At 36.9% G+C, this 18,446-nt stretch overlaps 2 protein-coding genes across 6 annotated transcripts in view; one reads left to right on the top strand and one right to left on the bottom strand.

Annotated features, from left to right (window-relative positions):
- Nucleotides 1-17,110, bottom strand: part of kdm2bb (lysine (K)-specific demethylase 2Bb) — a 27,806-nt gene extending 10,696 nt beyond the window's left edge. For 3 of the 5 annotated variants that reach the window (XR_014626331.1, XM_084400856.1, XM_084400857.1), the window contains exons 1-10: nt 14,188-14,371; nt 13,551-13,695; nt 12,608-12,686; nt 12,473-12,519; nt 11,324-11,502; nt 10,632-10,738; nt 6,712-6,805; nt 3,481-3,634; nt 1,860-1,975; nt 621-738 (exon numbers count right to left, since the gene is read on the bottom strand). Coding sequence is in view for 4 of the 5 variants with exons in the window: in XM_084400856.1 (XP_084256982.1) it covers nt 621-738; nt 1,860-1,975; nt 3,481-3,634; nt 6,712-6,805; nt 10,632-10,738; nt 11,324-11,502; nt 12,473-12,519; nt 12,608-12,686; nt 13,551-13,695; nt 14,188-14,220 (1,072 nt within the window). In the remaining variant the exon portion in view is untranslated. Of the gene's footprint in view, nt 1-620; nt 739-1,859; nt 1,976-3,480; nt 3,635-6,711; nt 6,806-8,738; nt 8,862-10,631; nt 10,739-11,323; nt 11,503-12,472; nt 12,520-12,607; nt 12,687-13,550; nt 13,696-14,187; nt 14,372-16,977 lie in introns of those variants that run through there. The other 2 variants (XM_084400858.1, XM_084400859.1) reach the window with 2 other exon arrangements.
- orai1b (ORAI calcium release-activated calcium modulator 1b) lies at nt 15,391-18,446 on the top strand. Its single transcript, XM_084400861.1, has 2 exons — nt 15,391-15,628; nt 17,000-18,446. The coding sequence occupies exons 1-2, from the start codon at nt 15,494-15,496 to the stop codon at nt 17,546-17,548; spliced, it is 684 nt and encodes a 227-aa protein (XP_084256987.1). The 5' UTR covers nt 15,391-15,493; the 3' UTR covers nt 17,549-18,446.

The raw sequence follows: 18,446 nt of genomic DNA, 5'->3' as shown, positions 1-18,446 counted from the left end.
TTTCTTTCCCGCTCCCACTCAAAGCTTTTATGTTTTGCCCCTATCCAGCCCACAAAGTCCTGCAGGTTGAGATCTATGCTGATTTTTCGACAAACAAAGCGCGTAACGCAAAGACACGGAATATAAATAATCATCAAACTGAGCCACTGACATCCTGAAGTAAACTTTGAATTGCTCGGGAAAATCCCGTAGCTCCTTGATAAGGAGGTGGAACTCTCCTTCCTCTCTATGCAATCTCAGGATTGGATGGTCCCAATATTTCCTCTTTTCTCTTTTTAAAGAGGACCACAAAATCATCCTCACTGCCTGAAGACTCCAATTTGTATTGTTTTGCTAATTTTTTCGCAACGGATTAATTAATACGCATCGGACTCAATGTGCAAGGTTTCAGTGCGTGATGAATTTTTATGATGAATAATATGTAAAAACGCATTTTTTCAGACTTTCAGACAGTGTGCAAGGACCTTTACCGTCAGCGCTCCCATTAGTAGTTGCAACATCATATTATAGTGCATTTGCATAAACTTGAACTTTGTCGGATTGCCAGTGCTCTCCGTCAATCAAAAATGACTTCTTGTTTTGTTTGTCACTGCAAATTGCTGTCAGTTTAGCCAACTCACCAGCGTGACCGCGTAACTCCAGGCTGAGGTGCGAACGTCTGGTCAAGCAGTTCACGTACCTCTCCAGCACATACCAGCACATCTCATAGAAGAAAGGGTAGCGGAATTTGGAGTGCACCTGAAACCGATAAACAACACTATTATAAACCCTGGAACACTTAAAAAAAAAATCTGCTGTTCATTGTTAGTTCATGATACCTAATGCATTAACTATTGTTTAGAAATAAACCCTTATAACCTAAACTCTTCACAATAGATGGCTCTCACAGTATGAGAAAAACTACAACATGACTAAGATGCTTCTCATGCACATATCTTTCCATTCCAGCTCCTCTCCAGGGAGGAAACTCACATTCTCAGAGTTATGGAGGGCTTGTGCTCTCATTCCCTCATACCTCCTTCAGCCAGCGCTAAATTTAGAGCACTGCAATAACGCAGCCCCTGGAACAACAGAACCAACGCCACAATCTGTCTTCTTCTCTGCCTGCTCTGTCTACCAAATATAAAAATAGCCCGCCCCACCGGCTCTAAGCCCTGCAGAGCACATCAAAGTGTCCCGGAGGTTCTGCGAGCAGAAAGTGAGAGACCACAAGTGGTTTGTCGCTTTGAAATGTCACAACACACCAAGAGTGTCCAGTGCTGTCTCTAAAACTGCCTTTTCACTGTCAGCAACTGAGTCAATCAGAAGTGAGAGGACTGAGACTTTATGCGATTTGGGATCATACTCTAACCTTGCTGTGGGTCATGTGTTATTTATATACTATTATAGTATTTAATAATAATTTGAATTAGCTTTTATTTTGTTATATTTTTAGTTTTCATTTTAATTTTAGTTTAAGTAATTTTGTTGTGCTTTTGTTTAGAATGAATTTTTTTAGTTTTAGTTTGGGTAATTTTAGCACTTCAATTAAAACTTATTTTGTAAAAAAAAAAAAAGTTAGTTACCAAGACAACATTTCTAGTTTTTGTTTGTTTCACTTTTCATCTTATATTTATATTTAATTTTATTTCAATTACAAAAATGATTTTTAATAGTTTAAGTTTTAGTTAGCAAGAGGTTCTGGTGGTGTCACAGGGAAAATATTGTCCTTTATGAATCTCTTAGAATGCGCCTTAGAACAATATAGATGGCATTTACAACATACTCAGATCAAAATTAAAAACAACTTCCAAAAGATCTTCCCTTCCACATGCATCAAATTAAAAAGACAAATCCTTCAATGCTGACTGATGAATTACCTTTGTTCTGTTCTCAATTTCATAGACAGTGAGCTGCATGGGAATGTTAAAACTGTGTAGAATATTCCCGCCAAACACCAGTGTGTCCTCTGGAGTGTAGACGGCATGGATCCAACCTACACACACAATAGAGAGCAAAAATGTGAATGCTCAATTTTTTTAACAAAGAAAACGTTGTACAACAGATTTATGATTTTCTGCTCTCAAATGTCATTCTCCATCTCATCTGCATCACAAATGTCAAACATGGCACTGTTTTTGAATTCGAACACAAACACGAATTATATTTCAGGGCTTCAGTGGAATAATGACTTGAATTTCAGTCTGTTCCTCACACAAAGCTATTGTATGACTTTAGAAGACTTGGGCCAGATTTATTAGCAGCTTGCATCATCGCAACTGTCATGATTTACTAAAGACATCCAGTGATAAATTAGGCGTGAACACACTCATTTTGGCAGCTAACCTTAGTGCATATGCATTTGTCGGAATTTCCCTGTCTGAATGCTAAATTTATGGGCAGACAGTATTTCAATAAATAAATCATGCAACATGATTTACATTTCCAGTTGTCAAATTTAGTGGCATTTGCAGTTTTATTTAACGCCGAAAAAAGCATGTCAAACGATTTCGCATTCTCAGTAGATCAACAGCAGGACTTTTCACTCCCATCTGTGCTTTTATTAGGCCCTGTTTACACCTGGTATTAAGATGCATTTTGGTCGATCAGATCACAGGTGGAAGACGCTAAATACAGGTGTAAACGGGGTCTAAAATGTTTTGAGCTTGTCCACTTTCAGGAGGTCGTCAAAAACGCATTTGACATTATTTGCTTTCATAGTGTAGACACTCATGTGGTCGAATGTGTTTGAACAGACCACCAACTCTCCGCCTTCTGACCTAATGCGTAAACATTATGGGAAGCGCACTAGCCAGACGGGATTTAAACTTTGTCGGCTGGAGACCCAAGATGAAAAAACGTACCAAGCACAATGTTCTCTCACCATTCCTGACTTCTAACACACACTCACAAAGTTCGGCTGGTATTGTGGCTGTTAGAGCAGAAATGAAAGCTACTGCTCTTTGTATGTTTTTCGGTCATCTCTGGGAGCGTTCATCTGTAAATTGTGCAAACTTATTTTATCCATTAGATCGAAAGATCTGAAAAAGTTCATACATTTACCCTCTTCTCAAAGAAATTAGCGCAGAAGTGGTCAAAAGCGGACAAAAGAGACGGATTAAAACCCCAGGTGTAAATGGGAATGTGTCTTCCTCGTCCACTTGTGATCCGATCGACCAAAACGCATCTTAATACCAGGTGTAAACAGGGCCTTAGATTGCGTCCGCATGCTGATTTGCCATGTTTAGAAAATCTGTCCCTTTGAATATAGAATTTCTCACATGCACATGGGTTTGGAAAGGTGAATAAGCAACAACAGAATTTACATTTATGCATTTGGCAGACACTTATACGAAGTGACTTTCAATGCATTCAGTTCATGCATTGCCTAGGATTCTAACCTATGGCTTTGGTGTTGCTAGCTCCAAGTTCTACTGTTGGAGCTGCAGGAACGTTTTCCTTTAATATATGTACACCGTACATCAGTGCTCAGTGTGTCACCTGAAGGGATGAAGAACGTGTAGCCCTGTTTCAGATCTACTCGCTGACAGCTGTCTGCACGGTCACCCAGGAACACATCGCTCTGTTTGCCCGACAGCACCCAGTCCTCATACAGAGACAGATTGTGTGAGCTTGGAGGAATCAGCCAAAAGACCTGAGGAACGTGAGACGGAGACAGAAAAGCAGGTGTGATTCTAAACTGGGACATGATTTTTCTTCTTTGAAATGAATAATTCACAACCTCTTGTCAGCATTAAGTTATTTATCACTTCCATTTATGCACAGTCAGACATACAGTGTGGTCCAAAAGTTTAAAAAAGGAGAATTAAACTTCAAAATTTTAGGATTTTTTAAAACATTAAAACTTTAGTCTGCACTATTTCTGGGTTGCAATGCTGACATTTTCACTTAAATTGTTGCCAATAATTGTATTAAATAATTCACAACATTTTCCCTAATGGTCTTGGACGAAAACGCCATACCTGGCATCCAAAATTGCATACTATATAGTAGGCACTACATTTGGTTTGAAACTTACTTCACGACCAATAGTATGAATGTGTGTAGTATGAATGAAGTTCGGACATACTGCATACGCCATGGGATAAGGGACCTATGGCTTCAGGTCGCTTCACCCCTATTCAAAACTCCTTTCCCATGGCCTCATGTGATAGTAAATTGTCCATCAAATGCACACTTCAGAATCTCGCCGGAAGTAGTACGTTTTCAGGGTACTTTTTGTCTACTGTTTTTCGAATACTATGTATTTGGACACAGACTATTTTGGAGTACTATTTTTCACCCAAATAGTTATAATAGGGAAGTATTGATATAGTAGGGGAAGTATTCTATTTCGGACGCAACGATACAGTTGGGTCCAAAAGTCTTTTTTTTATTCCATTTAACCCTCTGGTTGCTGTTCGCGTGCTGGTAAAAAAATGACCATTTTCAATGAAATGATTGCACTACATTTTAGTTCGTTAATGTTTTTTATTTTAAGAAAATAAAGTTTTTAATGTTGTTTAAGTTATATGTCTATGCTGTGTTTTTAATGTGCTTTAAGACAAATGTGCAAATTCATGTCAGCAACATTGATGAGTATTTTCATAGTGGTATAATGCCCTTTTCGCAAGATGTAAAATAAGTCTCTGTTGTCCCCAGAGTGTGTATGTGAAGTTTTAGCTCAAAATACCCCACAGATATTTTTATATAGCATGTTAAAATTGTCCATTTTTGAGGGTAAGCAAAAACACACCGTTTTGTGTCTGTTCCTTTAAATGCAAATGAGCTGCTGCTCCCGGTACAGAGGGTGGAGCTTCAACAGCTTGCACTCACACAGACATGCACTGAAAATTTTAAAAACTTTTAGCCTTTTATGTTCAAACCGGATTCAGACAATGATGGAGAGACTCAAGAAGAAGTGACAACATGTAGAATGCAACAGGACGTTTCTAAATGGTTAGTTAATGAATTTATGGAGCTTATGTGTAGTTATCTTCTAGTCATTGATTAGCATATTCTGTCATGATAATCTATAAATTATGTTCCGGGGTCGGGGTTTATGTACATTTTAGGGTTGGTGATGTCACTAACCCGGGAGGAATGTCGTGTAGTCCCTACCAGCCGTTTGTTGTAGTCCTTAAAAAGTGATTTCTTTAAAAGCAAATTTCTCCCTTTGCTTTGAACTTTGAGAATTGTAACTTTGCAGATGTTTGTTTATGCTCAAACAGCAATATTACACACTAACTAAAGTAATAATCAACCACCCCTTTAAAAGTTTTTTTTTTTTGTTGTTGATATGAAAAATCGGGTAGATTTAGCAAAATAGCGGGTGTATGATGTATATTACGATGTTATGATGAAATATCCCTTTCTCCACTGACGTTCTGCGTTGTTCAAAGCGTTTCTGATGATTGTTAGAAGGCAGACTGAGATGGCGAACGGGAACATAGTTTGTGTAACATTAGCAACACATTATTAGCTGTTTGATAACATAGTCAAGCAAAAGGCTAATCATAATAATTACCATTATGTGTCCGACGTTGTAAAGAGATACCATTGTGCAGCGTTTACCTCAGTAAATTGACCGAGGCGAAAGTGGTGGCAGGGCTAATTAGCATATTCATCCGCGTATATTAAATGAAGCAAAGATGTAGATTTACATTCAAGCTATTTTAAGGCATGAAGATTTTTTTTTTCACGGAAAAAACGTTTAAATATGTCATTTTGGTGATCAAAGATGATTTTTAAAGGATAAAATTATTGACTTTAATATTTTGGATTTTATAGTACTAAATTATATTTATACAGTAGATATAATCCATGTATTCACTTTTTGAGCATGTACATGAAAATAAAATTTCAAACTTAAACTGTTATAAATCTTGAATGCTTTGGAGCACAGACTCCAAAGTTTGGTCTCCATTTAAAGACGACACTTGGCAGATTATTGCTGAAAATTTTACATTTACTGTTATGAAAAATGCACAAATATACAATTTTTATATGAAATATATTTTCCAAAATACGTTTTACTCTGAAACTGTGAGAAAATCAAAGCCATAAATCTAAAAAAGCTGTGTTCCAAAATTGAGGTTGATAACTCAAAAAATTTGCTTTCAGTAAGAATTTGTTTGTGCGCAGTACCAAAAGTTTCCAATAGATGAAATTCGTCTCCCATACACACCAAAAGCAAAATCAAGACATCATAAAAGGGCACCCCTTTAACATTCATCATGTACTTTGTTTTTAGAAATTCTGCAATTCATATTTAGTGTTTGTTTCTGTTGCTAATAATAATAATTACTAATAATATTTTTAATATAAAATGTTAATATTGTAATAATATTAAATAAATAACAGCATGTTCACTAAAAGTCTCAGATGTTTGGACCCCACTGTATACCTAAAAATTCCCTTGCAAGTGAAATTGGTTCAAATTGGTGTCACTCTCGTCTTTCTTGCACACGCCAACACTCATTCGACCTTTCAGAGCGGATATTATTTGATACCCTCCAGCAAACGCACACACACATACACATGCACAAGCACGAATTCTGCTGACACTGCAGCCCCAGCTGTGATGCAACAATGCAAACAGGGAAGAGATTCATTTACAAGGCCTCTAGATACCTGATCTTTCCAGATCACAGGCAGAGACAATCCTGCAGCCCTAAAACCCATGGGCAATCATAACAGCAAAAACTCTACCACTAACTACCAAACACTTACCTTCCTTCCTTTGAAGACATGATACCATACCGATGTGCCGCCGAAGTCAATGTGGAAGTCAGTGAAACAGCCTTTTACACTCATCAGACAGTATCTACAGAGAGAGAGAGAAAGAGGGAAAGTACAAGGGTGATTCGCAACATCTGCATAAATAGAGAAGCACGATAAATCCCTAATGTGGTTCATAAGTCCTTACAAAAAAGATTGCATTTGCTTACTGGGAGTAACCACACCATGAGAATGTTCAACTCCCAACTCAAAATGAATATTTCCTTCAAAACCACATGCAGCGGAATTTCCCCTTCTCAATCAACAACGTTATCAAAGCACAGCGAAATATTATGACTTAACATTTTTTTCGTATTATCATTTTCAGCAATAAATCGAGGCTAATATCTCTTTTTGTGGACAGAACATACAGAACGGTATCATGGACGGGGGTTTGTTTCAGATAAAGCCGTCTCAGCACCAGGACAGGGATGGAAGCTATTTGCGGCTTATGCATTTGTCATCCGCAGCGTTTAGCAAGGAGTGAAATTAATCAAAGCCCAAACAGCCACGGTTGTCTGGTTAAAATCTGTCCCACTGAGCAGGGAGAAGAAGAAAGCGAAGGAATCAGTTAGCTCTAATGAGCAAAAGGCATCGCTCACTGCAGGGCATCTTGAACTAAAACAATGATTAGGCATCAATCTCGGCGCAAACCCAGATGGTTGAGGGCTTGAAAAATGAGACTTCTAAATTTAGGGTCACCAAAGTATGGTCTTCACGACGGTTGGACGCGCGACAGAGTTTTAATTATTACCAGACACTTTTTGCATGTGGTCTTTGCACATCAGATCAGACCGATAAATGTCAGATGATGTCACTACAGATGACATCATATGTTACGGCAAGCACACTGAGCACTTTGCTTCCAGATGTTTTCCAAAATACAAAGAAGGCAAAAAAGGCAAACAACTTAGACTCACTGACTGCAGGCTGCAGAAGGTAACACTAGGGTAATACCTTGCAACCTGAACCCTCAGCGGTTACATCCTATAATTGGAGCTCTTAGATGAAAGGTTATGAATAAATAATCAATGTCTAAATAGTGCCCTCACAGAGGGACTAATAATGCAGTCTGACCATTTATGGATTAAAAGACTTTATATTATCACGGAGATCATGACATAATTAATTATTGTAAAAAAAAATATATATATAAAAATAACGTAATACTAAGATCATTTTAATAATCAGAAGTATTTTAAAATATTACTACATTTAAATAAAAACAAATAAATATTAAATATATTTCAATATTAATACATTTAATAAAAACAAATTTAACCTTAAAAAATATTTACATTTTTATTTAAAAAAATAAAATGTGAAACATATTAATAGAATTTTAATATTTAAAAAAAGTATTTTTAATATTTATTAAATTGTATAAAACCGCATTTAACATTAATATGAAATGAAATATTGTAATATATATACACACACACTGTATATTAAACATATGTATTATACATATTATGTATATATATTAATTATACAATCTCCTGCCATTTCTGTTTTTATTTTGTACAGACTTGAGCTGCATTTCACATTCTGTAAGTGTACACGTGCATAATGACACCTAGGCAGAAAGAAAGGCAATCAATCGTTCTGTTATATGAACACAGATATCTCAAACTGTGTATTTAGTATTTTAGACCTTGACCGCTGCAGCCCGTGTCATTCATCCCACAGAGTAGCCAGCGAGGGGGATGACGCACCGAAGCAGCCAAAACAAAACTATAACCTTGATGTGCACAAACATGCTTAGTGAGCTTATAAAATATCAGACCACACATGCAACCCTCGCAAACATTTATGTCCCCAGACCACATGAGCGGAATGACCACAAATGAATGCTCACACTTTCATAAAACAAGCAAAGAAAGTTCACCAAACTGTACTAGAACTAAAAATCCCAATGGGACCTCTAAAGGATTATTTGCATTCTCATGCCATAGTTTTCAGTGAAATAAAAGACATACCCAATAGATTTTCATCCCCATTTGAGACACTTCACTGTTCTGACATCTGCCCATGTAACCCAAAAGAAGAGAACTGAACTGACTTTTAGCGTTGAATTCTTCCTTTATAAAGAGCTCCATGAATACAGAGAGGAGGGAGTCAAAGGGAAAGTGAGAAAAGAGAGTGGGCTTTCCTGTGCTGGAAATACTCCTATGCCATATTCTGATTGGCTGAGGAGGATTCATTGGGATACTGCAGCAGCCTGTGAAGATCCGCCTCTTCTCCGCATCAGAAGTGTGCTGCCTAGCAACCTGATGCAGTCACGGCCAGCTGCAGGCGGAAGAAATGCGCAGCATGCGCCGAGGAGCAAAACAAGGGACTGTGGGAAATGAGCAGACCTCATCTTGGACTCAAGAGGACAGTTTTTAGACTGACTCAACAAGCGTTGACTGTCAAAATTGAGCCGTGTTGAAAAGCCAAAACACTTCCTCGAAGTGAAAGGTAAAAAACCATGTCAAATTACGAACATGTAATTCAACTAAGTGGACACTGAAATAGGGCTGTCAAAATGGCTGAAAAACTCCATTTGAATTTTATACTGAAATATTATTAATATTCAGATTTAAAAAGTATGATTTCAGTTAGGAGAAGCTTTTGGTTTGTCTCCTGAGGCCACAAGAGGACGCAATGAGCAAAATATTAATGCACCGCATTAAATTGTTTACTACAAAGCAATGAAATAACAGACTGTCCGTACAAAAAAGTGCATAACATTTAAACTACCGTTTATAAATCAAATGCAATTTCGTAAATTGCATTTACAATTATGAACAAAACTGCATCACGCATTTATGCATAGTTTAATACAAAGAGCCGAAGCTCCGATCACACAGAGTACTTTTTGCGTTTTTAAAAACATGAGATGCAAATGCAATGGAATGGGGGAAAAAAAACACAAAGTCTCGCGACATGAAGTCGAACTTCTTTTAATTTTACATGGCTTTCTTAACATGCGTCCCTCTTGTGCGAGACACGAGTGCAACGGTCAAAGACGTCCGTGCGTCAAGTGCATGTTTACATGGAAAAGCAGCTCAGAAAATGCGTTCTGTGTGACCTGATTGGTTGCAGGTTTGACGTAACCAAGATGTTCTTCCCTGCATTGAACTGCTCTATTTCTGCATTGTATTGAATGAACAACGCAGCAGCGCCACATCAAGTGGGTTCAACTGGATAGGCTAAGAAAAACATTAAAACGCAACAACTGGTAGCACTTTATTTTACAGTCATGTTCCCCATGTACATAACATTATAGTAATTATAATAACTATGTACTAACCCTGAACCTACACCTAAACCTAACCCATGTAGTTACCTTATATTACCCAGTACTTTCTCAGGTAAGTACACTGGAAGTGCACGTACTGTTAAATAAAATGCAACCCAACAACATCATTCGAGGCTGCCTGAAGCACACCTAAAATTCATTGTTTTTGCATTCTAACGTGGATTTTATTTTTTAAATTCGACGAATATTCGAAATGCGATTTTTAATTTGACAGCCCTAAACTGAAACACCAATAGTAATACTATTACTATAGTAAATAACTATAAATGTTTGCATAATTACATGCAACTAACTCTAAACCAAGGGTTAATATTACTCAGTAATTAAATGTATGAAAAAACAGGGACACATTAAAATAATGTGTTACCCAATAATGATTATTTCCAAACAAGTTTCCCCAAACACGTTCCTCTCTCCAAACTGACAATGACTAACAGACACACTTATTTTCTGGCATTTACAAAGCCTAACCTGTCTGTACTTTTTGAGAGTGTGTCCTGAGAAATCACAGGCAAAGCAATGGCTTTAATTGTTATTTGTTTTTCCAAAAAGAAACATTAAATGTTACCTCTGAACTTTGGGATATTTCATCTCAGACATGACGTTTGTGGCTTCGGTTTGTTTCTGCTTGAGATGCAGCGGCCACATATTGTCCACCCAGTCCACCAGATCCACCTGAAGAAAAACAGAAATAAAATTCTCCCTTTGATGAAACTGAAGTGATGCCAAGCCTATACCAGAACAGAAACCTCCCATCAGCCCTTGCTGGTATAAAATCTCATATGTAACTTTTAAAAGAGAGATAACCGAAGAAAATGATGCATTACTTGAGTTAATGTAAATTGTATTGTAAATAGTCTTTTCTTCCCTATTTTGATATATATCTGAGTGAAACGGCTTCTCGAACAAGGAATAATGCGGGGCAGGACTTGATTTCGTCCATCAGAAAATTGATTGGATCATTGGATGGTTGTGGCTTGCTATTGGTGGATCTCATGTGAGTGACAGGTTGCCCCGCCCTCACGGCAGTAAACACATCATCAGAGAAGAGAAGAGATGTTGTTGCAAGAGGGAGGGGAAGTTATTTTGATTAAAGATTACGAGGGCGCATGAATTAATGTGTAACAATGTGTACGGATAATTTATAATAAACTGCAATATTCCATAAAAAAAAAAAAAAAAAGGAATTGTCATGTTGACAAAGTGACTAGTCAATGCGAAAGACAACTCAGTTCAGTTTGTAACTAACTGGCTCCTTACCACCGTAGGTCTCTTGATCAAGTTCTCCAGTTTGGTGTGACTGAACTCCAGGCTGATGACGTTGAACAGCTTGTCGCGCTCATCCTCGGGCGTCTCATAGTAGCGGACGAATTGCGCCATGCTCATCTCGGACCCCTTCTGCGTACTAACGTCCATCACATCAACATTCCGTCTGCTGCCTGAAGGTCCATGCAGAAGTTATTTCTAATCAATCTTTAAGTTAAATAAGTTATTTCATGTTAAAGTGAGATGAATTATACTGGTAACAGAGTAATGAACCTGATATCAAATCAGTATGAAAGGAAAGTTTAGTTCTTTTATCGACCCAGGTGCACATGGACTATATTGAGTTGCAGTTGCATAGTATCACCACCAGAGGACGTAACAGAAAAAGAATCACAAGGTTGTTATAAATGCATAAATGCATGTGTAACATTGCCCTGTTCATGCAATATGGTCTGATTACACATAGAGTAAAAAACCTTGATAAGAAATCCCAATGAAAGTCCCAGACACTATTAATGTAAACTAAATAGTAAAGGGATTGTTCACCCAAAAATTTAAATTCTGTTATTAATTACTCACCCTCATGTCGTTCCAAACCCGTAGGCCTTCTTCAGAACACAAATGAAGATATTTTTGATAAAATCCTCCACTGGCAGCTACACAACTGACACTTTGACACTCCTCACACGTCAAGCGAACATGCCTGAGCTTTACCAACTGATGTGTGAGCTGTCAATGTTTATATGTGAATAAAAGCCTAAATTCAATCTGTTCATCATATAAAGCGATCGAGTCTCTTCAGAATATTTGGACTAAACCGCTCGATTCATATGGATTAGTTTTATGATCTCTTTATGAACTTTTTGAAGAGTCAAGGTATCAGTTGTAGCTGTCAATGGAGGGACAGAAAGCTCTCAGATTTGTTCAGAAGATTAACAAAAATAGTTTTTGTTTTTGTTTTTTTTCAGGTTTGGAACGATATGCAGGTGAGTAATTAATGACAGAATTTTCATTTTTGGGTGAAATATCCCTTTAATAAAGCGTATTAACTGAGTACAGTAACCATTAAATCCAACGACTGTAACTGTTAAGATGAGAATGTGAGGAAAATAAAAGACAAAGGTAATGTAATAGTGTACTTACCAACCAAACCCTTGATTTCACTTACAGTAAATTCTGGATCCGGCATTCTGCAGTAGATTGAACAATCCAGATAAGCGATTTGAAATGTAAAAGGTATAGATCCATGTGAAATCAACCACTTTCACTTTCTCTTACCTAATTCCCAGTCCATCTTTGGCTTTAAATATGAGTGGGGTTCGGAGTGCCTCTCTTTGAACATATTCATAGGTAAAATCTAGGATGGTATAAAAGGAATGGTTGCTAAAAGTTAAGACTGTATGGAGTGCACACAAAAATATTACGCGTAAATAAAGGAATTATACAGGCTACACAAGCTATCAAGACTTTGGACATGTCTACTCATTCTTTATTATGGCCATTTGCCACATTTTAAAACAATACTAAAGTCGTCAAAACTATGAAACAAATGGCAGATTTGGAATTATGCAGTGGCCATGTTAATGTACATGTAACATATATTTACATTATATTCCACAAGACAAAAATAAAAACATAATTTAAACGAATTATCCTGTTCAAAAGTGGACATTTGCTTGGTTCTTAATATCATGCATCTTTAATCATGCATCTTTTTTTTAATAAGAAATGTCTACTCTGTCACCAATAAAAATAATAATAAGTTTTGTTGTAATTATTATTAATAGCATTATTGTTTAAATGTGGCCTGTCAAACATTAACTATTTAAAGTAAAAAAATAAAAAAATTATTATATCAATAATCAAATTATTTTTAAAATAATATATATATTTTAAATTGCTTAATTTGAACTGAAATACAAATATATTTAAAAAATATTATATTATAATCTTAAATATTGAGTTTTTAAATCTTCTGTTGGCACCTGCACCTGGCAGCAAATTTAAAATATATATATTTACAATTTTTATTTTTTAAATGTGCATATTTGTTAATGTGGCAAGGAGAAGCAGACCATCTTCAGCAAGTAAACTTATGAGCACAACTAGAAGTAGCTACAACTTATATTTGCAGCCAGGTGCAGGTGCCAACAGAAGAATCATATGTAAGATTACAATAAATATCATTCGCAATAAGCAGCAACATGCTCAAAAAAAGTACCTTTCCCCTCCATATGCTGAACAAGTTCACTGTTGTATAAATTGCTCTCAAGTTTGTCCTCCAAGCTGAAGCCCCTGATGTTAGTGATTTCCTCCACATCTGACAAGTCCTCGTTCTCGTCGTACATCCTTCTGCAGATGGAGCGCTGGACGAAATGAACACATGATGAAGATGAAGATAACCTGTCTCATTCTGTGATCGGATATGAGATATCACGCTGCTCTGGGATGTTATATCATTCTCACGCATGTCAAATTCCATGATTAACACCCAGGCCTTAATCTTCGACCATCTTAGTTACAGCTATTATATAATTAATGTCAAAGCAGCGCGAACGAGTTAAACTTCCCGATGAACATTAGACACGAGGTTTGCAGGGCAACAATGTGTCCCGTTTCGCACGAGCGTCTCTATATGGAGCATCTTGCTCTCTTTGGTAATTTTACGAAACATGTGTCCTTTCCTGTTTACCACAACAACGTTATTGCGTTTAGCCTATTAATGTGGCGTATGTCGCCCTAGAGAATCGAATCGCTGTGATTCGCCCCGACTCAGGCCACTAAACAATGCATATCGATGTGAGACTGAAATTCCCCATTTAAAACGAGTCTTCGAGAGGACAGCTTCAACTACACACCAGTTTGCGTCCGGATTCCGCACACGCCTCCATGTTCGAGCCTTTCGTCCGTCTTAATTCCCTCAGCGCTTTATCTGGACCATATTTAACGCGTAAAGTTGTGCGCACTTTGATGGCTTGTATAGAAAACTAAAGTAGGAACCATTTTTGTGTAGTGCACCGTGACGTCACGGTCAACAGAATCAAAACATTGCAGAAACGTCACGCGGATGGTGTTTATGAGGGGTCAAAACAATATCCGATTATTATTATTTTTTTCTGAGTACTTATCAGAATGGCCTTTTTATTTATTTCAAATAATGTAGATTTTTTTTTGTTTTTTTTTTGAGGGAGTCAGAATTCATCTTTCTTTCTTCTGTTTAGCACGCGCGCTCCTGCACGGTGCACGCACGCACGCGCTGCAGCTGCTAAGCTCGTGCACATGCTTCATCAACAAGACTACAAACACTCTACTAGTGCAATAATTACTGAAAATGTTTAAACTACCGTTTGCCCCTCTATTGACTATCTTTAAATCAGACATATTTTGGTCATTATATGACAGTCATATTATTCATTATATAAAGTTTCGTTATATAGCCTATATAGAGTATATAGCTTGGGGGCAACTTTTTATTAATGCATTATGTTAACTGGACTAGACTATATATATCCCCCAAATTATGTTTATATAATAACACAATTAACAACAGAGTTGACATAATTTGGGGACAACAAGGTTTTTTTTTTTTTTTTTTTTTTTTAAGCATACTGGTAACTAAAATAAAAAATATATATATTGTAAAAAATATTTGAATTTTTTTTTTTAATCAAGATGTGCATATTTGTTAATATAGCAAGGAGAAACAAGCCAAATAAATGCATCCTCCTGACAAAAAAAAAGTAGGCGTTATAGCAATTAATAGTTATTAAATTTGTGCGAATAAGAGGGACACAAATTACATTCTTTTTAGAATGAGTCATTTAAAAAAAAAATACAATAACAATAACTAGAACAACAATATAAATTATAATAAATATTATAGTTATTATTATTTTGGTAACGAATTTTAAAATGCGAGATTTTCACCCACAAAAATGAAAGTCTGATATGTTCAGTAATAGAAATTCCGCTGGAATTGAACATTTTTGATTTTGTGGCTATTATGTCTATCGGTCAGTTTAATGGATTCTAATGAAGTATCAGCGTTGTCGCGGAGCCTTGTGGGTAATGTCTTCACGGTGCATCCAGTTTCACTTGAACAAGCCAGCTGACGGTTACACGCGCAATGCTCCGGTTCAGCTGAATCTCTCTTGATAGTCTCTCATGATCTCCCCTCAGATGAACATGAGTCGGAGCGAGCATTCGTTGCAGGCTCTGTCCTGGAGAAAGCTTTACCTGAGCAGAGCCAAACTCAAAGCGTCCAGTCGCACGTCTGCTCTTTTATCCGGTTTCGCAATGGTGAGTTGCTTCTCGTGCCTGCTGTTTATTTAGTGCTGCTAGTGTTCAGTTTAAACACCGAGTTGTTAAAGAGAAAGGCGCGTGTTTTATAATGTTGTGTAAGTTGTGAGCGGAAGATTGTTGTTTCAATGGCGCATGACTCGAGTCTTTGGTGCATCTGCAATCACAAACTGTCAGCCACAGTTGTTTAGCTTGTGCTAATGCTCAGCTAGATACTGTAACTTGCGTGTGTGCACGGCTGCAGTTTTCACTTATGAAGTTGTTAATAAAGCGCATCACGAGAGGCATAACACCGGATAATACCCGGATGCAGAAAAAAAAAAAAAAAAAATCTTTAAAACTTTTGAGGTCTTCCACTGCAGTGCGTTTTAATTCAGTGCCAAACCGTTTCTTGAGAAATCTTATAATTTACTTACACATGTCCAACTTTAAATGAGCATGGGATCATCATTAGAATCTTCTTACCACCTAAATGCACTTTTTTTGTATCACTTTTCTTTATATATATACCATATATTATAGCATATATTATATATACATTATAGCAGTTTATCTATTTATCTATAACTTTACATTCATCTCTTATTTCATAGATAGATAGATAGATAGATAGATAGATAGATAGATAATGTCCTGAGAAGAAAGTTACATCTTAAAGATTTTTTATAACTTTAAATGTATAAAAAATAAATGTAAATAATTATAAACATAATTTATAATTATATAAAATGTTATGTAATTTCCATTCCTTAAATATGTGTAATTATATAATTATCGCTATTCGCTATACTTACATTCAGAAATCTATTCATATTAATAATATTATTTATATTACATAAAAACGATTATTTTGTGAGTACAGTAAGATTTTCTGTCATTAATGGTGTTGAAAATTCAAGTTATGGATTTTAGGAAATCAGCTTAAACCCATCCTCGATTCATTAATTCCTCGATGTGAATGCTAGATTTCTTATATTACCGAGATTAAAATAAATTGGGTAACACTTTACAAGGAGGTTTCATTAACATTCGTTAACATGAACTAATAATGGACTGCATTTCTACAGCATTTATTAATCTTAGTTAATGTAAATTTATACATTACTAATGCATTATTGAAATCAAAGTTGTCTGTTAACATTAGTTAATGCGCTGTGAACTAACATGAGCAAACGATAAATTACTGTATTTTTATTTAACGAACATAAAGAAATACTGTAACAAATGTTTTGCTTATTGTTAAACTAACATAAAAAAAAAACATAAAAAAATACTGTAACAAATGTTTTGCATATTGTTAGTTCATGTTTGGTAATACATGAACTAATGTTAGCAAATTAGTGTTTTACCTGTTTCCCTTTGGTTCAACAGGTGGCCATGGTGGAAGTACAGCTTGACAGCAATCACGACTATCCACCAGGACTGCTCATCGCTTTCAGCGCTTGCACCACTGTGTTGGTGGCCGTCCACCTGTTCGCCCTCATGGTGAGCACCTGCATCCTCCCGAACATCGAAGCGGTCAGCAACGTGCACAACCTCAACTCGGTGAAGGAGTCTCCTCATGAGAGAATGCATCGCCACATCGAGCTGGCCTGGGCTTTTTCCACAGTCATTGGGACGTTGCTCTTCCTGGCCGAGGTGGTCCTGCTGTGCTGGGTCAAGTTTTTACCCATAAAGCCGAAGGACCAGAAAAACGGCACTATATCCGCCGGGGTGGCCGCTGCGATCACGTCTACCTCCATCATGGTGCCTTTCGGCTTCATTTTTATCGTCTTCGCTGTGCATTTCTACCGCTCGCTGGTCAGCCACAAGACCGACAGGCAGTTTCAAGAGTTAGAAGAGTTGGAGGACTTGCAGAACGAACTGGACCACAGAGGGGAGGCGTCGACCTTACAGTCTCCCGGTTCCCTTTACCCCTAGTTTTGAGTTTGGGAAAGAGCTTCTGTTAATGTTTTAGGTTTGTCAAGTGTTGCAACACATCGTGTTTTTGACCATGGTATTGATCTTTGTTGCATGTGGACATCGAAGCGTCCAGTTTTGTACACTGTTTCTGCTAGATTTAATGATAACAGACTCTGATAACTGTGAAAGCATGCGCTGCATGTTTTATGGATATTTTGTTTTTAAAGTGCACCTATTATGCTTTTTTAAAGATTCCTAATTTTGTTTAAGATGTCTCCTACAATAAGTTTACATGCATCCAAGGTAAAAAAAATTATATACATTGCAGAATCAGCTCTTTTCTCAGTGTCTGAAATGGTTTGGTAAAGGATTGTCTTTTTAAACCCCTCCTTTCCAAGAGCCTGCTCTGCTCTGATTGGTCAGACGGCCCAGTCTGTTGTGATTGGTCTACCGCTTACAGTGCATGTCGGAAAACGAAACGGCCATTACCATAATCTGAATTTCAACTCCGAAGGCTTCCTCAGCACTCGTATACCCAGTGATACGAACAGGTGTCAGTTTTACCGTACTGGATTTGCTTTTGTAGCACAGAGATGAAATGTTGACAACACGAACCAAACTCTACCACTCTACAACTACAGTGTTTGAGGACGAATCAAAGTAAATGTTGTTCACTGGCAGCCAATGAAGACCATTATGAAAATGTGTTACAAAACTACATAGGTAGACTGGAATTACTAGCGTCTCATTTCAGGCAATTCAAAACCGGTTCTTTCTTTTGGGAGACAATAACTCCATGTATCATGCATTTTGATCTTTGAAACTTTTCTGACCTTTTACATTCACAAACAGCTAAGGCTATATTACACACTACATGAATGGTTATATTCAAAAAAGCATAATAGGTGCACTTAAA

Source organism: Rutilus rutilus, assembly GCF_951802725.1.
Source record: "Rutilus rutilus genome assembly, chromosome: 25".
In the NCBI taxonomy this organism is placed as follows: Eukaryota; Metazoa; Chordata; class Actinopteri; order Cypriniformes; family Leuciscidae; genus Rutilus; species Rutilus rutilus.
The sequence above is the reverse complement of the archived record's forward strand: the minus strand, read 5'-3'. Positions and strand labels throughout refer to the sequence as shown.

Excerpts from the sequence above, each read along its gene's own strand:
- orai1b (XM_084400861.1), top strand. The coding sequence starts at position 15,494 with ATGATCTCCCCTCAGATGAACATGAGTCGGAGCGAGCATTCGTTGCAG. Across the intron at positions 15,629-16,999 it reads TTTTATCCGGTTTCGCAATG|GTGGCCATGGTGGAAGTACA; the intron begins GTGAGTTGCTTC and ends TTGGTTCAACAG.